We start from the raw sequence: 20,956 nt of genomic DNA, 5'->3' as shown, positions 1-20,956 counted from the left end.
AAACTAAAGAACAGTTAAACTAAAGATCAGTTAAACTAAAGAACAGTTAAACTAAGGAACAGATAAAGTAAAGAACAGTTAAACTAAAGAATAGATCAACGATGTAATGTTTTATATTTAAAGGTGCTGTAATGGTAGAAATGTAAACGACTTGCTGTTTGAAAGAAGATCTGGTCATTATTAAACGGTGTCTGAAAAAACGACTGTTCTGGACGCGTCTGGGCCGTGAGGGGGGTGGGGGTGTCAATTCCATGCTGACGTCCGAATGTTAAATTTAACAACAGTATATTTGTAGATTTGAGTAATAAAAACTTGAATTATCCAGCGTGTAAACAACAGTGCTTTGTATTTTAAAAATATAATTTAATTACCAAAACAACAAGGTAAACTGGTTGGCCTAATTAAGTCAACATTACATACTAATATGTATAAATCAGTACATACACAATACAGCCTACATGTCATTGAATCGGTGTGTTAGAAGTTTTTGTGAGATGGAATCTGTTATTTTTGTGAACGTCCACATCACTGTTAGAGGGGGGGGGGGGGGGGGGGAGGAGGTGGATTCCTTCCAAGTTAAACTGGACGGTAGTAAACCTTTGTCTAGATGTCATAAAATGATGCCCCCCTTTGTATCAAATTGTCCTCATACATTTTCATCAACAGCTCGTTGTTAACTAAACACGTTTTTTTTTTTAATGTTATTTCCCCCACTGAACAGCCAACATCCTGTCTCCGTCTGCCGCACCGAAACACGCGACAACGCGTCAACCTGACGTCATACTATAAGGCTCAATCTGGCCAATCGTCTTAACTCTTCAATCAACCGGCATTTAAACGCTGCAACCGGCATTTAAACGCCGGCTTCACGCAAACAACGACTTGTGCATGTTTTTTTTTTGTTTTTTTGCATAATTTTTTTTCTAACTAGACCTTTAAACCTGTTCAGCCCATCTAAACGTTTTTTTATAAGTTGCTAATTAGACATTAAAACCTGTCCAGTCCAGCTCTAGGTTGCTAATTAGAATTTTGACTTTTCTAAAAAAAAAACATATAGATCTACTCATTCCTAGCGGGCAGGATATTTCAATTTCAATAGTTAGATATTTCTAAGGGCGTCATCCATAGATAATGTGACACATTTAAATCAAGATACACCCCCCCCCCTGCCCCTCGTCACGCATTGTCTCAGATGAACAATGACTTGCTAATCAATCTTTACTCTCTTGTATAAGGACTATAGTTGCAAGTTTCTAATCGTGCAAAAAATCGAAATCGTTTTTACACCTTTCTGAATCGGAAAAACCCAGTTTTGAAATCTTCTCTGTACGTTTGTCTCCTCTCCCCCCCCCCCCCACCCTCTCTCTCTCTGTGTGTATGTGTGATGTGTGTGTTGATACGACATCTTGAGTACAGTTTCAGTTAGGTGAAAAAGGTAATTTCAATTATTAGATCTATCAACTTTTGAGCAATTTCTGATAACCGGATGTGGTACTTAACTCTATGTCCGGTTTATCCAAAACATTCGCTCGCCCCTGTTTTCTCACAAACTTACCTAGACTCTAGACCTATTTTTTTCAGTTTCCCGATTTCACTGTAGTCTTATCTGATCCCTTTCTGTTAAGCCTACATTCCCATACGAGAAAGTATGGGAACTCACTCCCGATTTTATTTGAAAAAATAAAACAGGCATGTTTTTCTTGGCTTTTGTTTGAAAATTTTATCACATGGGCTTCAGAATTCGCTGCGGACAATATCGTTCATTAAAACACATCTACTTATGTAAATCGCTGAGGAAGCTCAAGTGAAATGCTTTTAAAATTGCTAGGTTTTGTGTAGCCCAAATGTGAAGCACACAAGGCTGCGAATTTTTGGCTTTCGTGTTGAAATCGTCTTACAGAGCACGTGACATGCGTCAACTAGCAGCTTCATGACGTCATGTTTAATCTCGTCAAAACTTCACGCCGATTTCTTCGTCATGGTCAATGGGAGTGACAGAAGAGGCGTGGCTTATTCTCCTCTCACATGTTTTAACGAGGACCAGAGGTTTGATGTCATGGTAAAAACTGAGATGGCGATTGGTGAGAGATTGTTGGGGGTGGTCGAAGGCGGGGCTTTGTAGGGGGTCGTCGGAAAGCGGGGATCTGGTGGGTGGCGATAGACTGGGTTTTGGTGTGGGTGGGTGGCGATAGACTAGGTTTTTGGTGTGGGTGGCGATAGACTGGGTTTTGGTGTGGGTGGCGATAGACTGGGTTTTGGTGTGGGTGGTGATAGACTGGGTTTTGGTGTGGGTGGCCATAGACTGGGTTTTTGTGTGGGTGGGGATAGACTGGGTTTTGGTGTGGGTGGCGATAGACTAGGTTTTGGTGTGGGTGGGGATAGACTAGGTTTTTGGTGTGGGTGGTGATAGACTAGGTTTTTGGTGTGGGTGGTGATAGACTAGGTTTTTGGTGTGGGTGGTGATAGACTAGGTTTTTGGTGTGGGTGGTGATAGACTGTGTTTTTGGTGTGGGTGGTGATAGACTAGGTTTTTGGTGTGGGTTGCGATAGACTGTGTTTTTGGTGTGGGTGGTGATAGACTGGGTTTTGGGGTGGCGATAGACTAGGTTTTTGGTGTGGGTGGTGATAGACTGGGTTTTGGTGTGGGTGGCGATAGACTGGGTTTTGGTGTGGGTGGCCATAGACTGGGTTTTGGTGTGGGTGGCCATAGACTGGGTTTTGGTGTGGGTGGCCATAGACTGGGTTTTGGTGTGGGTGGTGATAGACTGTGTTTTTGGTGTGGGTGGTGATAGACTAGGTTTTTGGTGTGGGTTGCGATAGACTGTGTTTTTGGTGTGGGTGGTGATAGACTGGGTTTTGGGGTGGCGATAGACTAGGTTTTTGGTGTGGGTGGTGATAGACTGGGTTTTGGTGTGGGTGGCGATAGACTGGGTTTTGGTGTGGGTGGCCATAGACTGGGTTTTGGTGTGGGTGGCCATAGACTGGGTTTTGGTGTGGGTGGCCATAGACTGGGTTTTGGTGTGGGTGGCGATAGACTAGGTTTTTGGTGTGGGTGGCGATAGACTAGGTTTTTGGTGTGGGTGGTGATAGACTGGGTTTTGGTGTGGGTGGGGATAGACTAGGTTTTTGGTGTGGGTGGTGATAGACTAGGTTTTTGGTGTGGGTGGTGATAGACTAGGTTTTTGGTGTGGGTGGTGATAGACTAGGTTTTTGGTGTGGGTGGTGATAGACTGTGTTTTTGGTGTGGGTGGTGATAGACTAGGTTTTTGGTGTGGGTTGCGATAGACTGTGTTTTTGGTGTGGGTGGCGATAGATTGGGTTTTGGTGTGGGTGGTGATAGACTGGGTTTTGGTGTGGGTGGCCATAGACTGGGTTTTGGTGTGGGTGGCGATAGACTAGGTTTTTGGTGTGGGTGGCGATAGACTAGGTTTTTGGTGTGGGTGGCGATAGACTAGGTTTTTGGTGTGGGTGGCCATAGACTGGGTTTTGGTGTGGGTGGCGATAGACTAGGTTTTGGTGTGGGTGGCGATAGACTGGGTTTTGGTGTGGGTGGCCATAGACTGGGTTTTGGTGTGGGTGGCGATAGACTAGGTTTTTGGTGTGGGTGGCGATAGACTAGGTTTTTGGTGTGGGTGGTGATAGACTGGGTTTTGGTGTGGGTGGCGATAGACTGGGTTTTGGTGTGGGTGGCGATAGACTGGGTTTTGGTGTGGGTGGCGATAGACTGGGTTTTGGTGTGGGTGGCGATAGACTGGGTTTTGGTGTGGGTGGCGATAGACTGTGTTTTTGGTGTGGGTGGTGATAGACTAGGTTTTTGGTGTGGGTGGTGATAGACTGGGTTTTGGTGTGGGTGGCGATAGACTGGGTTTTGTCATATTTTCTCCTTGACTAACAAAACAACCTACAGCAGGACTCGGAGTGGAAAGAGTTGCTGCTTCGCCCCAATATTTGAATTTTTAAATACAGCAGGAATTTCTACTTAAAAACTCATTGCAAAATTAAGTTTATTTACACCCCCCCCCCCCCGGTAAAAACATTTGATCATTGTTGAGTTTTTGAACCATTGAGGAGTTGCTAAGATTCGGTATATTTTAGCTGTGGGGGGGGGGGGGGGGGGGGGAGGAAGAGATCGCAGTGTTTCTTCCAGACTTTTTTCCGTGGCGGGGGGGGGGGCACTTGATATTTTCGAGAGGGGGCGGACATTTTCTGGGGGAGGGGGCGGTCACTGAGGGACCGAGACAAAAGAATACGAAGTTTTCACGTGTAATCTGGCAACACCAAAACAAACCCGCGGGTCTGAGGTTGTGGCACAAGTGTTGGCTAAAAAGGGTTTCGTCCGCTTGACATTTGTTTGGGGTTGTAGGACATTTCAGGGACTTGGGGTTGTAGGACATTTTAGAGACTTGGGGTTGTAGGACATTTTAGGGACATGGGTTTGTAGGACATTTTAGGGACGGGTTTGTAGGACATTTCAGGAGTTTTGCTTTGTATGACATTTTACGAGCTGTATTTTGTTGGCTATCTCGACGTGTGTATCGGCGAATGAGTCACCCAACAAGTTCTAATCACCAGTTGTTGTAGTATGGCATAAGAGCATTAATAACCCAGACAGTCTAGGCAGCAACACGCATGCGTGGCTTAAGCCTCCATAATCAGCTCACGCTATGGAATGTACCGGTAAGTCCCGTAACTCCATGTAAGGGACATTAGAAGTTTGAAATCTTGAAAATATTGAGTCGTCGACAGACTACAGCAGGGGTTCCCAACCCCGTGCCCGCGGGCGCCATGGCGCCCGCCTAACGATTCGTATGTGCCCGCCTTTCACTATTCGACAGAGACGGAATTTTTTTCATAAACATTATTGAAAGGTTGAAGGGAATGGAAATCGAAAGTTTGAGGGGGGGGGGGGGGGATGCAAATCGAAAGTTTTGTCCCCGGGTGACGGGAAGGGTGGCTACGCCTCTGGAAGGAGTTTGTCGATTTAAAATAGGTGGTGCCCGCCACCCTACCGATATTTTAGAATGTGCTCTAGAGTAAAAAAAGGTTGGGAACCCCTGGACTACAGCAATGGTACGGGCAACTTTAAATGCTCAGCAACAGCTGTCTCATTCAAAGAGGGGGGTGAATGTTAACAAGCGAGACCTTACAACTGTTACGCGATTTTAAAGACTACCATTGACACAAAAAGCCATTTTACTGCTCGAATGGTCAAAACTTCCATTATCATCGTTTTCAATGGAGAATCATGCAGCTTTTATTGTCAATTAGAAGATCATACGCTAATTCTCTTATGCGACATCTGTAGTGAATTATATTTCTAGCTGCTTTCACTTCTTCCTTATAAACCCGAGACCCGTGTCAGTTTTACTTGTCAGCTTTATTTATACTACTTATAGGAAACAATTTTATTTTCTACTGTGCATCTGGCGTAGCCAGACCGGGTGTTACCCGGTGCGACACTTAATGGTGTCACCCCCCAGAGGCGTAGCGACCCTTCCCGTGGACAAACTTTCAATTTTCGATTTGCAACCCCCCCCCCCCTTCAAACTTTCGATTTGCTCCTCTTAAAACACTAACACTCAAATTAATCACTTAAGTGGAATTATCATTTCTCTCTATATATTTTGCTATTTTTTGCCTTGGTGTCACCCCCCTAAATGGTGTCACCCGGTGCGGTCCGCACCCCCCGCTACGCCTCTGCTACTGTGTTGTTTATTGGACTGACACTAGGGTCTATCTGCACTACCCCCCTCCCTCCCCATGTGAACAACTCCAGGTCTGATGCTGGTTACGCTCTAGAATCTGTTTCACATCAACAAGTGGGTGATGTGTCGTACTCCAGTACATTTAGTTATAACACTGATTCACTTAGAGAAGGCTAAACAGAATGCATTAACAGATTTCATGTCAACTTTAATAGCTACCTAATCGCTTATTGCTTATGATGTAAAATGAATCAATTTGTTAACTTAAGGACATTTTAAATAGTGATATTCTAACATGCCTTTCAAGTAATAGTTCTTGTGTAGTATTGAATTAAAAAAAAAAATATTTGTTTTGATACACACACACTAGTACTACTAGTAGCAATAAAAATCATAAGCTTCATAACTTCCAAAACATTAACAAACCAGCAGTCTTTTGTTTTCTTTATTTGAATGAGTTACATTAGTGGATAACAATTTTGAAGTTTTAAATCAGTGTGCAAAATGTATACTATGGAAATTCAAACATAGTTGACAAAATAGTTCTCTGTAGTTTCTCAGTTTACTTAGCTGCCAACATTTGCTTCATGTATACCTGCATTATCAGCTGAAATGGCAGTTCTCATTAACTAAATACCTGCATTATAAGCTGAAATGGCAATTCTCATTAACTATACCTGCATTATCAGTTGAAATGGCAGTTCTCATTAACTATACCTGCATTATAAGCTGAAATGGCAGTTCTCATTAGCTATATACCTGCATTATCAGTTGAAATGGCAGTTCACATTAACTATACCTGCATTATCAGTTGAAATGGCAGTTCTCATTAACTATACCTGCATTATCAGTTGAAATGGCAGTTCTCATTAACTATACCTGCATTATCAGTTGAAATGGCAGTTCTCATTAACTATACCTGCATTATCAGTTGAAATGGCAGTTCTCATGAATTCAGTAATGAGTATACATAATATTTGGCCTTCCATACAGTAGGCCTATTGGTCTGGTTTTAGATCTAGTCAGTTACTTCTGTCTGATATTAGCTTTGGGTTCAGTGTTGTAGCTGTTCTTAGATACAACTTCTGCTGACCATTTGATTACATTCAAGTTTATTTGCACTTTCAAAACCAGTTAAAAAAAACTTCTGTCCACAGAATTTAAAAAAAAGTGATGCTGAGGTTCTTTGACAATTTAATAAAACTACAAATGACACGTCTCTCCTCCCATCCAGCTGTCCACATACACACTGACAGACCTTCATCATGACTACAGGGAACATCAATAAAAACATCAACGCTGATACAAACTTGCTTCCTCTCAAGATGGCTTCACTATTGTGTTTCTGAAAAATGACAAGGTAGAAAAAGTTGAATAAATATATCTAAAAACATAAGTTAACAAAACTAAGCCTGTATAACCAGAATAGTGTAGTCTTGTGGTTACTTACGATGTGAAGCCTTTACTGCCACTTAAAACAATGTACGGAGATTTTTCAGATTTTTGTTTGTCTTTCAACAAGCTAAGTGTGTTGAGTGGTGTGTCTGTGGAGCTCATTCGTTTCATCAGCTGCAATACAAACACTGCAGTCAAACACATGTTGACACGGCAAATAAAAAAACACTTCTTAACATATTTTCTAAGGTTTCACACAACTTGGTCTTTGAAAATACTTAATAAAATAAAAAGCTAAATGATTGGAAACTTTGTTTATCAATAAACAGCACTAGTAGAAGGGAAATTGGTAACAATAAAAATGGTAATGAGCACACATACCAACTCTTCATCAACTTTTTTGCTTCGTTTTTCTGTCTTCTTCTTGCCTGATCCCTTTCCATGGAACCTGTGACTGAGCTGCCTGAAGGCTTCTTTAGCGCAGAGGTTCCTGCCACTCTCATCCACATAGTCCAGCTTGACATCTGGCTTGTACGAGTCCTTCTCTTTAAACTCTGTGATCATTCCACCCTGGTAGCGGTCCCTTTTTCTGTTCTTCTCATCCAGATCACTGGAACATTGGCAAGGCACGTGTAAAACCTTCTACCATTAAGTCTACAAGATTTTGTGTTTTCTAATGAACTTACAACAGAAATCAGAATTCTCCAGGATTACAAGCAGTCAGTTTGTCAAATAAAATGTCAACAGTGAACAGTGCTGGCAGCTTAAAAATGTGACTATCAAAAGAAAGATAATTTTAAAAATATTCTGCTGTCAATGAAAATGCAACCAATCAGACTGCCTGTAACAAAATGAAGAACTCCAACATGTGACATGTATGGGCAGCCAATGATTTTTTAAACTAAGTCATCCCTAACAAATGTAAACAAACATGTCCAACTTAAAATGATTGTCAGTACAGAGGTCAAGTGTGAACCTACTCATATCTCTTGTCTTGTATCGTGTAGTTCTGGGCTTGAAGTTCCAGATATTTGGTTGACATGGGGGGAAGTTTTTTGGGGTTCTCATTCTCCAAATAACCTAACAATCAACAAACATAAATTATTATCACCATCGATTAATCATAATTTGTTTTCTAAAGTTTTCAAAGAATATCATGTATCAATTTAAAAAAGAGAATCTTGAGAAAACTGAAGCAACCTTTCTTTATGGCCAGCTTTAGGGCAGCACCAACACCCTCCCCTGCTATTGGCTCTTCCTCCAGTACAGCTGCCTCCTCTGCCTGTTGGGACAAAACATTTTACTCAGTACAGACATCACACTATTGTAAGCATAACAAAAGGTGAGATACAAAGGTGTGCCTGTTGGGACAAAACATTTTCTCAGTACAGACATCACAATATTGTAGGCATAACAAAAGGTGAGATACAAAGGTGTGCCTGTTGGAACAAAACATTTTTCTCAGTACAGACATCACAATATTGTAGGCATAACAAAAGGTGAGATACAAAGGTGTGCCTGTTGGAACAAAACAGTTTTCTCAGTACAGTCATCACAATATTGTAGGCATAACAAAAGGTGAGATACAAAGGTGTGCCTGTTGGGACAAAACAGTTTTCTCAGTACAGACATCACAATATTGTAGGCATAACAAAAGGTGAGATACAAAGGTGTGCCTGTTGGGACAAAACAGTTTTCTCAGTACAGACATCACAATATTGTAGGCATAACAAAAGGTGAGATACAAAGGTGAGATACAAAGGTGTGCCTGTTGGGACAAAACAGTTTTCTCAGTACAGACATCACAATATTGTAAGCATAACAAAAGGTGAGATACAAAGGTGTGCCTGTTGGGACAAAACATTTTTCTCAGTACAGACATCACAATATTGTAGGCATAACAAAAGGTGAGATACAAAGGTGTGCCTGTTGGGACAAAACAGTTTTCTCAGTACAGACATCACAATATTGTAGGCATAACAAAAGGTGAGATACAAAGGTGTGCCTGTTGGGACAAAACATTTTCTCAGTACAGACATCACAATATTGTAGGCATAACAAAAGGTGAGATACAAAGGTGTGCCTGTTGGGACAAAACAGTTTTCTCAGTACAGACATCACAATATTGTAAGCATAACAAAAGGTGAGATACAAAGGTGAGATACAAAGGTGTGCCTGTTGGGACAAAACATTTTTCTCAGTACAGACATCACAATATTGTAGGCATAACAAAAGGTGAGATACAAAGGTGTGCCTGTTGGGACAAAACATTTTTCTCAGTACAGACATCACAATATTGTAGGCATAACAAAAGGTGAGATACAAAGGTGTGCCTGTTGGGACAAAACATTTTCTCAGTACAGACATCACAATATTGTAGGCATAACAAAAGGTGAGATACAAAGGTGTGCCTGTTGAGACAAAACATTTTCTCAGTACAGACATCACAATATTGTAGGCATAACAAAAGGTGAGATACAAAGGTGTGCCTGTTGGGACAAAACAGTTTTCTCAGTACAGACATCACAATATTGTAGGCATAACAAAAGGTGAGATACAAAGGTGTGCCTGTTGGGACAAAACATTTTCTCAGTACAGACATCACAATATTGTAGGCATAACAAAAGGTGAGATACAAAGGTGTGCCTGTTGGGACAAAACATTTTTCTCAGTACAGACATCACAATATTGTAGGCATAACAAAAGGTGAGATACAAAGGTGTGCCTGTTGGGACAAAACATTTTTCTCAGTACAGACATCACAATATTGTAGGCATAACAAAAGGTGGGATACCTTGATTAACATAACAAAGGTGGAGTTAGCTTTACCTAAACCAGGTAGTGGCTCAGAGAAGTCTTGTAAACATGTCTAGGTGTTGCTAACTGACAGCAATTAAGAAAAAACTAACACTACATACCCGAATATCCACAGGATTTTCATCAATATCCACCTCGTTCCATCCTCCTGTTGTCTCTTCTTGCTCCTCTTTCCTCCTTTTGTGGTCCATCAGCTCCAGCTCCATGTCCTGCAGAGAATGGTTCTGTTAGCTAGTACATTTCTCTATACATGTGTCAGTGTTAGTTAAAACCCTTCTCAACACTATATGGCGACCCCCAGGGACTTACCATGATCTCCTCCCTATGACCCCCAGGGACTTACCATGATCTCCTCCCTATATGACGACCCCCCCCCCCCAGGGACTTACCATGATCTCCTCCCTATGACGACCCCCCCCCAGGGACTTACCATGATCTCCTCACTATATGACGACCCCCCCCCCCCCCCCCCCCAGGGACTTACCATGATCTCCTCCCTGTCCTCCTCCCTGTTACCAGCCAACCCGTAGGTTGGGATCTCCCCAAGATTCCTACAGAACTCTGATGTAGAGTTGAGTACAATGTTCACCCCCAGCTCTCTCTGGTGCTTCTCTTCTTCCTCTGGCTTGATGTTTCTGATGATCTGCACACATCAAAGACATTTCAAGTATGGCATCTTCAAACTTTAAAACAAAACTAAGCTCAACTAGAATGTCAGACAGGGTAGGAAAGTCTTACTTCTTGTGCCGACTGTCTCTCCTTCTTGAGCTTAAGCTTACGAGCCCGAGCTAACATGCCCTGCAGCTCATTCTGTACTTCCTCCTCCTCTACAACCACACCTGTGAGGTCCTCATCTGGTTCCAACATGTCAGCTACAGAGAACAGTTATAGGTCAAAGTTCACAGACATACACACTAGTAGGACAAGACATGGACACAAACAGTCACTTGACTTACAGTCATCAATTTCAATTTTAACAGGAGCAGCTGATGGGTCAGGTTTGACACGGGTCGTGGGGTCAGTGTCTACCTCCATCTTTACTTTTGACTCCTCTCCTTCATTGGATACTTCTCCATCTTCTGGGTCAACACGACCTCTGCCTCTGGATCTAAAAAAAAAAACAATAAGAAATTTTAATAACTTATACATTAAGAAATATGATTTAAGTAGCTGTCCAAAAAAGGTGTTTTAAAACTATTTTTTTGGCCTAGATTACCGTGAGCCATAGTCTTCTTTTGTGACTACTTCTTCTGGAAGTGGCAGAAGGTCATCTGCTTTGAGTATTTCCTTCTTTCTGATCTTACGCACTTTCTTCTTGATCTTTTTAAATGTGGAGGCCTCCTACATCAGATAAAACCAAGAGTCAAATCTTCAGGGTGTAATTATTTTCTTACATTATAAAACTTTAAATTAAGTCTGAACTTCTTCATTTCAGATTCAGGCTTTGCACTTAGAGAAGGATGAAAGACTGAACTTCTTCATTTCAGAATTAGGCTTTACACTTAGAGAAGGAGGAGCGCTACAAGAAAAATCTAACTTGCCATTTCTTCTGGTGTCATATACTCTGTCAGTAGTGTGGGTGGGGCCAACTGTAGAGATTGCTGAAAGAAAGATGAATGAGTACTACATGAGTTTTTGGCTGGCACAACATGTACAGCTGTCCTATACACTAAGTACATTTTACATAAATGTGCCCACACAAGATATTTTAGACATATATTTCACATATTTAACTAATAAATTAATTTAGCTTTTACAAGTTGAAGCTACTCACTCCCTGCGCCCTCAGTTGCTGTCTGATCTCTGCCATACGTTTCTCATGAGCTGCATCATAGTGGCCTCCAGAACCTGTGGGGGGAATAACAATTGATCTAGGCTGTGACAGTGTTAAAATGGGTGTGGGGGGTGGGGGGGAAAGAGATGACTTCTGATCTAGGCTGTGACAGTGTTGAAAGGTGGGGGGGGGGGGATAACTCCTGATTTAGGCTGTGATAGTGTTGAGGGGTGAGTGGGGGAATAACTCCTGAGGGGTGGGGGGAATAACTCCTGATCTAGGCTGTGAAAGTGTTGAGGGGTGGGTGGGGGATAACTCCTGAGGGGTGGGGGGAATAACTCCTGATCTAGGCTGTGACAATGTTGAAAGGTGCTGTTAGAACACTTGCAATGTTTAGCAACCCCTTTCAGCTCTATCATGCCTTCTTGCCAACAGCTAGTGGAGACCATCACCAGCAGCCACTTTAGACAGTGTAGTTCTGCACTCAATCCTTACATGGTGTAAAAAAACAAATACCCTGAAAGAAGATACTCAAGAAGCCAAGTTGAAGGTGGTTGCTAATTTGTGAAGCATCAAAATTAGCAACCAACTTCAATTGTGTTCCTTGTGCTGCCAGCCAGAACCATCACTACCCCTTCCCCCCAGGGCAGCCAGAACTATCAACTCCTCCCCCAGCTAATGTTTATATGGGGGACTTAATCAAATGTAATCACCAGTTTCATGCACATTTCAACCATTAAACTGATTCAATTTTTAATTCTTTCAGATTTGCTGAAAATAGTTACATCAGGCAATTCTAGGAATCCAACATAAATATATAAGGACAACAAAGATTATTGCACATTATTTAGAATGTACACATCAGGCAATTTTTTTCAAAATAAAAGCAGGCAGCTGATAAATTTTTAACTCACCCAATGTAAAAGAATCTTTTTTAGCTCCTTCAATTTCTTCATCATATTTGGCTAATAAATTGTTGGGTTTCAACTGTTCAACAAAAGGAAAAATATTTTTATTATTACACTCGAATTGCAATTAACTTGAAACATAAACTATTATTAACAAACATACAGTGATTGATTTTAAGCATCTCAATACTAACAGTTAAAGAATATTTACAGTTAAATTTCTTAATGAATGTAGTGTGTTAAAAATAAAATGTACCATTCCATATTCATCATACTCTGGTTCATCATATGGCTTATAATCTGGTTTTTGTTTCTTGTTTTCAGTGTTTTTCTGAGCTCGTTCATCATCTTCTATATTTACATTGACCAACACATCACCATCTTCCTCATCTAAAACACCTGTAAATAAATTTTAAAAAGGTTTTCAAATTATTATATAAACTACGCTGTGATTGTGTGCTGGATAATGCTGACTTGCAAGAGGATACAACTTTTTCATTGTTGTGATGTCAACTCAACAACACAGCTAAATTTCTTCACAAGAAGCAGCAATACGGTCACCCTTCATTCACTACAATGATACAATGTACAGAGACTGACCTTTGTCTTTGAGGGTCAATATGACATTTCTTCCTTCATCAAATTTGTCTAAGGCGTGCTCAACTGTAAGTCCACTGAGATCTTGAGAGGTGTAACGCTGTTGGTTAACAAAGATAATCATACTTTTAGTGATATTTTACTTAAACAAAAATTGTGGGGGAAAAAATTTGTGAAATAGCAGAATCAGGCATAATCTTGTTTTTATATCATTAATAGTGTAACATATTCTTGCCTTATCTTTTTTGAATTCCTGTTCAACAAGGTTCCCAATTCCAAAGTCTTCATCCATTTCTTCCAGCATTTTGGCCTGAAATACAACAACTGATACTACAGCAACAATTGAATAAAATAACTTTAACTACTGTAAAATAAAACATAATGAATGTTTACATTAATTTACAATTAAACAAATTACTTACTCTCTTTTCAGCCATTTCTTTTTCCTGTTGTAACTTCCTGCTCTTCAAGACCCAAGCAGACGCCCCTTCATCACCTGAATCACTGTCACCCAGGCCTTTTATCTTCCTGGTGGGGACAAAGCATCAGTCACATTTTAACTCACTGGCTGGAAATCTCAACTTTCAATCATTATACATTGTTATGCCATTAAAATTTTGAAAGAAACCAGTTGTCATTTGTTTTACTTTGAAATTGTGTTGAAAGTGTTAGTTAACGACCTATTTAAGAAATTAAACTTGTGTCAAATAGGAATTCAACAAAAATTACTGTAGTTTCTTTTCCATCTCACGCTGGGTTTTTTTAACAGTCATTTTCTCCCTCAGTGCTTCAGTCTTTCTCTGTTGCCCCAAATTGATAGCAGGGACGTGAACTCCTTCTATCTTTTTTGTTTTGTCTCCCTCTTCTGAACCTAGAAAATAAAAACAATTACACAGATATGATAAGCCCTGTAACCGGACCAGATTTATTCAATGAAAACAAGTTTTAGATATAAGTGTTGCTACATAAACAGAACTAACATAAACCTAAGTCAAACAACTTTACCTCTTTTGTCAGGAACATCCAAAGGCTTGAGGCCAAGTTTTGCCCGAAGACGACTGAAATAAAATGAAACAACCATTTTAATAATATGATACCAAAAACGGAAGACGACTGAAATAAAATGAAACAACCATTTTAATAATATGATACCAAAAACAGAAGACGACTGAAATAAAATGAAACAACAATTTTAATCATGTGATACCAAAAACAGAAGACGACTGAAATAAAATGAAACAACCATTTTAATAATATGATACCAAAAACGGAATTTTAAGAAATTTCTCATGTTACTATAGTTAATAACAATGCAAGTAATCAGTACTTATTTAGTAAATGATGATGCTGAGCTAAATATTCAAATTTATAGACATTAAGTGAAGGCACCTGTTGTATACAGACAACATGGCTCATTATTACATCTCACTAGATTGATGAAACTCTTGTGTCAATAACAAACGGTTACATCACAAAACTGGTAGTTGGGAACAACACTTAAAATGAAATTTGATTTAATGGTAATTGCTCTATCTATTGTTGTAGAACTACAGCTATTCAGGAGGTTTATCTTGATTTGAGGAAAAAAAAAACAGTTTTAAGAATGAGGTAGAGGTGCTTGACAACCTTGTTTAGTAATACTGGCAAGAAGAGAACAAGACATGACTTTAGTGAAACAAAAGACTTACTTTGTTTCTTCAATGCTTAAACTGGATCCATCGCCAGAGGCTTGAACACTGTGGCTCTCTTCCTTTGATTCAAAAGCTGAAGTAAAGGTTAGAAATGTTAGACAAAATAAAGACAAATGTAAGATTCCACTAAAATGATTGAAAATAAAAGAAAGTAAAGACAAAATCACCAGATGAGCGGTCCCTGCGATCACGGGTGTCACCTTGACTGTAGTCATAATTCTGTGCACGATCATCATTTCTTTCTTCTGTGTAGCCATGGTCTTTCTGCAGGAACATGGCAGATTCTCGTTCATGGGACCTTGACCTATCACGATGTCTTCTCTTTTTCTCCCTGGAACGTGATCTAGATCTGGAGCGATGTTTCCGTTTCTTCTTACTTTCACGATCTTTCTCCTTATGTTTTTTAGACCCCATTCTTGAAAGATTGCTTTCACTCACTATGAGCAAGTACGACTAGTTCTAAAAAAAAAAAATTTATTTCTAGTAATTACAATTGATGATTTTCAATACACTCTAGACTAAGGTGAACTATTTTCTCACTGTTTTATTTTGGAAACTCAAAAATTGAAAAACCTAACCCATTAGAATTTCTATCAGGTATCATTGAGTCTAGTAAGGTAAATAATACTCAACTAAATATAACTATAACATTAATAACACTCAAATCTCTATATTTTAGTCCTTCTTAAAACAAAATGTTTAAAATTTCAAATGAGGATGAGACTGAATAAAATTAGAGTTTATTATAGTTTATGTCACTCAACAAACTAGCCTGATTAACTTGTACCATTTAATCATTTATTTATAACATTTTGAGAACATAGTTTGACCAAACAGCAGATTTAAACTATAAACAGCTTCTAATTATATATGTATAAAACAAATAGTAAATGGTCTTTGCTCTACTAGAAGAAAAAAAGGCGTACACAGTGATTTCAAATTTCTGGTTAATCACATAGTTGCACCTATTTTTGGAAGTCTATAAAACTCTATTAGGTATACCTAATCATGTTATTACTAGATTCTAGATCTACTTTTAATTTTTTGCTACTTGACAATTAGAATAGAGACTATAAGGCAGATATTATGTACAAACAATAAACAACTCATGTGCATAACTCAGACTCCATAGGCACATGACTTTCACCACTGAACTTATAAAAACTTAAAACTGTACTGACTAAATTTAGATAATGTCTAGAATTTGGATCAGGTCTTCACTTGTACTACTATTACACTAGAGACTCTAGATCTATGCCAAGTCTAGAATACTCTAGCAGTCAGAGCCTAGACTAGACTCACTAGACAAAGTTTGTGAATCCAGTGTTCCAACAACCTACTGTAGTAGGCCCTAGCTCTCCTCCTTAATAAGATATAATTGGTAATCTATCATTTTAGGTGTGTAAAATCAGCAGAGGCTAGTAATGTGAGAAAAAGTTGCTTCATTGTTAAGGTTAATAGAAATATAATTAGTAGGCCCTATATTGTGATATATTTGTGTCAAATATAATAGATAACTGAATAATAAACTAATCCAAAATCAATGGCTAACTATACCAATATAGGCCAGAAATTAACTTTAAACAGCAGTGTTTGCGAGCAAGATTTGCTATATAAACACAGCGGCCATCTGTAAATTAAAGCAGTTTCCCCTGAATCTCAAACTATAATTTTACCAAAAAAATTTCAATAAGATAGCTGCTAAAGTTAAAGTAAATGAGCTTGGTTGCATCTGATGAAAAAATTGCTAGTCTTTATTTATTACTGAAAAGTTTTAATACTAACTTGATAGATTTATGAGATTACCATTAAAATTAAATAAATCAATCTAATATATAGGCCTAAAGTTCAATTATGTGACTGCGGACCCTTGACTTGATTGCAAAGGAATATAAGAAAAATGAATAATGAAAGTGTTATAAAACAATTTTCATTTTTCTAACTGCAAGTGTTAATTGACGACATGAGCATTAAAAAAATTAAAGAAAATGTTTCACACTTTACAAAAATTCAAATTGTTTCTGAAAAAATATTTAGTCTTTTAGTACTAATTACGTTCCTTGATAAATTAGGAAAACACAATTACTTCCCTTTAAAAAAAACATCACACATGGGGGGGGGGATTTACTTTTTATTACTTTGTTTTGGTGTTTGGGAAAAAAATAACTACATAGGGCCTAATTACTAATTAGTGTGGATTAATCAAGTGCAATGTGGTATTTTAAATACTGCCTTTTATTTATTTTATACACTGAACATATTGTTTAGTTAGTAGGCTAATTATTATTTTTAATCAAAGACAGTTGACATAAAAAAGACATCTTTATTCGGGTCAGGGGCGGAACTACAGTGCCGCCAGACCCCGCAATGCGGGGGGGGGGGGGGGGCACGCCATTTAGGGGCCCAGAGCCGACCATAATAAATTTTTTTATAGTTTAAAATAGTTTTAAAAAAAGTAAATTTTCTTTCATTTTTGACTTGATGGTTGTTTTGTAAAAAAATTACCGTAGCTGCGGTTGGATTATCTTTATTCTAGAGACACCACCCCACGCTCTTGTATCTTCTTTTTCCCTTTGTTTTTTAAACAACTTTGAAAGCCGAGTCTTTTTCCTACAATTAAACTTATCAAAGATAAGCAAATGTTCAAACCATGACTTATTTCCCTTTTTTTAAAAAAATAGTCAAATAGGGGTGATCATAAGCTCCTTTTAATAGATTTGTACTAAACAAATTAAAAAGCAATTACTTCTCTTAATTATTAATTTTTTATAAGTAATTACTAAAGAATAATATTGTATAAAAAGGAAATATATTGAAATGTATTAAATCAATAATATTTAAAACATTAATAATATAACTACAAAAAAAAACATAAAAATAAACGTAACACGAGACACCATTACTTATACAAAGCTTTCATGTTTTATATTATTTTGACCGACAAGTTTCTACGAGGGCTTCTATTAAAAATAAATAACACTGGTTTTTCACAAAACACGCTAATGCACTTACACACATGACATGATGTTGAAAATTTATTTAATTGATTTTTTTTCAAATTTCGAACAGGACAGCAACGAGTATCCTATGTTCGTATTATGTTATTGTATATATATATATATATATATATATATGGGGGGGCCTAAAAAAATTTTTTGCGGGGTGGCCCTTTTTTTCTAGTTCCGCCACTGATTCGGGTACTAGATCTAGATCTATAGGCCTAGTCGTTTACTAAGCTGAAACATGCGGTTCTGCAGACGCCCCAGCATGGTGCAATTTGGCGCCCCAGGCTAGACTGTGAGCACTTTGCGTTTATGTTTGCGTTTTCTTTGAGTTTGTGTTTGGATTTGTTTGCTTTCATTTTCATATTTTTGTGTTTTGATTGTGCTTGGGTTAGTGTTTGTAATTGTGTTTAAACTTGTGTTATGTTCGTGGGTTTTTTGTGTTTTGGTTTGTTGTGGTTAGGGTGGGCAATGCCGGGTATATGCTGATTACTAAACACACAAGTCATGGTTCTTTACAGATCTAGATTCTAGGTTTTTCGGTTTCACAGAGGCTGTGACAGTGTGTGACAAGAGGCCACTGCAGGGCCTGGCCCGCTAGTAATTTATTTTAATGGTAATCTATCGTTTTGGGTACGTAAAATCGCCCGCGGCTATTTATGTACGAAAACGTTACCTCATTGTCAAGGCTTTAATAGAAGTATATTGTCATACTTTTGTGTCAAATATTATAGATAAATGAATAATAAACCTAAATCAATGGCTAAATATATTGATATAGGCCAGAAATTAACTTTAAACAGCAGTGTCTGAGAGCAAGATTTGCTATATAAACAGCAGCCATTTGTAAAATAGAGTGGCTTCCCCCTGAATCTGGCGCTAAAAGCTTATAAAAATAAAACTTAGACAAGATGGCTGCTATAGTAAATGAGCATGGTTGCATCTGTTGGAAACATCGCTAGTCTTCATTTATTACAAAAATCTTTTAATTCAATTGTTTAAAAACAGGTACATAAATGAATCAAGGAAACATTTTTGAATTTTTTAAAACATAAATCTTCCTCAAAATGTGAAATAATTATTAAAATTTAAGGAGTCACCTGTTTTTCACATTACAAATCGCGGGCGATTTTACGTACCCAAAACGATAGATTACCAAATTAAATTATGAAAAAAAATCTAATAGTATTCAACTTAAACTGTATTAGACTATTAGATGTTGAATCTAGATCAAGAATCTAGTGTAGTTACAACTTACTATCAGTTAGGTAGATCTATACACTTTATTAGACTAGATTTTTCAACTATGACTATCCAACCTAAGAACAAACACCAATTTTTATTTTCGTTTCTAAAGCGTTTCCGGAAATAAAAATATTATTATTATACGGAGTAAATATAAATTCTAGTATCGGGGCAACATTTGTAAATAAAACAATATAAAATATATAAGATATAAGTATTCAACTCCTAATTTAAATACTTATATTATTCATTTTTAAAAATAATTAGTTATGCATTGATCCCGAACAATTAATTAACAATAGTTCTGCTTACCTAACTTACCAGTCCCCTTTGATCAGAGAAGTGCGACTGTCAAACACGCGGGCCGCATGTGGCCATAAAGCATCTCCCTGCACCTACTCAATCTTTTAACCATACATTAACATCATTTGGATTTTTTTCTTTAGATCAGTTTAGAACAGTTTACACCGAAAACTATTTGATTAAAAACATAAAATATAGATGAGATAAGTGGACTTGCAACCAGTGTTTCTTCCAGACTTTTTTCTCCGGGGGGGGGGGGGGGGGGGGGGGAACTTGAAATTTTCGGGGGGGGGGGGGGGGGGTAAACTTTCTTCGGGGGGGAGGGGGGGCGGACACTATTAAAAGTATATATTTTCTATATAAATTATTTAAATTTCATTTCGTTCGGGGGGGGGGGGGGAGGGGTAGAAATTTTTCGGGGGGGGGGGGAAGAAACACTGATCACATTCTAAGAGCATTATGAATCATTAATTTTATTATCTTCAGTAAATTGCATGTTATAGGCCTATATTTTGGTATTAATTATGTGTCGATTACACTCAGTTATGATTCGCCATTGTTGCTAACTGCTATGGTTAAAAATGTGTCATGTTTAAGTTTTGAACACATTTTAAAATTAAAATAAAGAAAAAGTGGCCAATTGGTAAAAAATGTATTTCTACTACGGGGTCGTCCATAAATAACGTCACACTCGTAGGGGGGAGGGGGATCCGTAATTTTGTGACGGTGTGTGATGAGGGGGAAGGGGGTTCAAATGGTGTGACGTCCCTTTTTTTGCATTATAAACAAGTTAATAAAAAGTCTAGTGACAATTTAAGCGCAATTTCCTTATGTTATCCATAACAAATTTTTAATTTTTTTGTGACCGAACGAAAGGATATTTTTTTTTTTTTTGCGCTAAAAAAAATACAACTATATTAACCTATATCAACGGAAATAGTTTTATTTTAACGAGTAGGCCTACACGATGCTCAGTTTAAAAATAAAAAGTAGTAAATATCATCCTAGGCCTACACGATGCTCAGTTTAAAAAATAGTAAATATTTTTTTGTGACCGAACGAAAGGATATTTTTGAAAACTTTCTTCGATAATATTGTTTTAAATTATGGCAGGAATCGATTGGTAAATGTTTCAAGTCGCTAAGTGGTCTGGTTGCCGAGATATGGGCCAACAACTGCATTTTTTTTGAGGTTTTTTGGCTTTTCCGGGAAATCCAGGAAGGAATTCCGGGAATTATTTTGGCCCACAATCATCCTCGGAACTTGCTTAACATATTTGCTGTTGGAACTAGTCCTCGATATTGCTTCGTTGAGGAGGAGATACGACTTAAAGCTGCGGACACACATCCATCCATTGCGGACACACATCCATCCTAATATATAAAACCCCACGTTCGCACATCTCTCTCTCTCTCTCTCTCTCTGTCCGCAAAAAAATTTCGCCGGACATCACGTCAGAATCGGCAGCGATATATGAAGAACTTTTTACGGACTTTTGTTGAAAATAATATGTTAAATG

General features: G+C 38.3%; 1 protein-coding gene across 1 annotated transcript; it reads right to left on the bottom strand.

Moving 5' to 3' along the window:
* Window positions 1-6,752: 6,752 nt before the first annotated feature.
* LOC131944468 (U4/U6.U5 tri-snRNP-associated protein 1) lies at window positions 6,753-19,253 on the bottom strand. The gene is made up of 22 exons (XM_059305100.1): window positions 19,148-19,253; window positions 15,055-15,346; window positions 14,885-14,960; window positions 14,202-14,254; window positions 13,926-14,067; window positions 13,619-13,724; window positions 13,432-13,506; window positions 13,200-13,296; window positions 12,856-12,998; window positions 12,606-12,678; window positions 11,692-11,765; window positions 11,459-11,518; window positions 11,134-11,258; window positions 10,874-11,025; window positions 10,656-10,789; window positions 10,402-10,560; window positions 10,019-10,126; window positions 8,301-8,382; window positions 8,081-8,180; window positions 7,482-7,710; window positions 7,156-7,274; window positions 6,753-7,050 (listed from the first exon to the last, which is right to left on the bottom strand). Exons 2-22 carry the CDS (start codon window positions 15,299-15,301, stop codon window positions 7,026-7,028), a joined length of 2,379 nt encoding a protein of 792 aa, XP_059161083.1. The 5' UTR covers window positions 15,302-15,346; window positions 19,148-19,253; the 3' UTR covers window positions 6,753-7,025.
* Window positions 19,254-20,956: the final 1,703 nt, after the last annotated feature.

This window comes from Physella acuta, unplaced genomic scaffold (assembly GCF_028476545.2).
Source record: "Physella acuta isolate Inbredline_101_S28 unplaced genomic scaffold, ASM2847654v3 ptg000494l, whole genome shotgun sequence".
NCBI lineage: Eukaryota > Metazoa > Mollusca > Gastropoda > Physidae > Physella > Physella acuta.
This window is presented reverse-complemented; position numbering and strand designations above follow the sequence as displayed.

Excerpts from the sequence above, each read along its gene's own strand:
- LOC131944468 (XM_059305100.1), bottom strand. The coding sequence starts at position 15,301 with ATGGGGTCTAAAAAACATAAGGAGAAAGATCGTGAAAGTAAGAAGAAA. Across the intron at positions 12,679-12,855 it reads AGTATGATGAATATGGAATG|TTGAAACCCAACAATTTATT; the intron begins GTACATTTTATT and ends TTTGTTGAACAG. Across the intron at positions 11,766-12,605 it reads AAAAGATTCTTTTACATTGG|GTTCTGGAGGCCACTATGAT; the intron begins GTGAGTTAAAAA and ends TTCCCCCCACAG.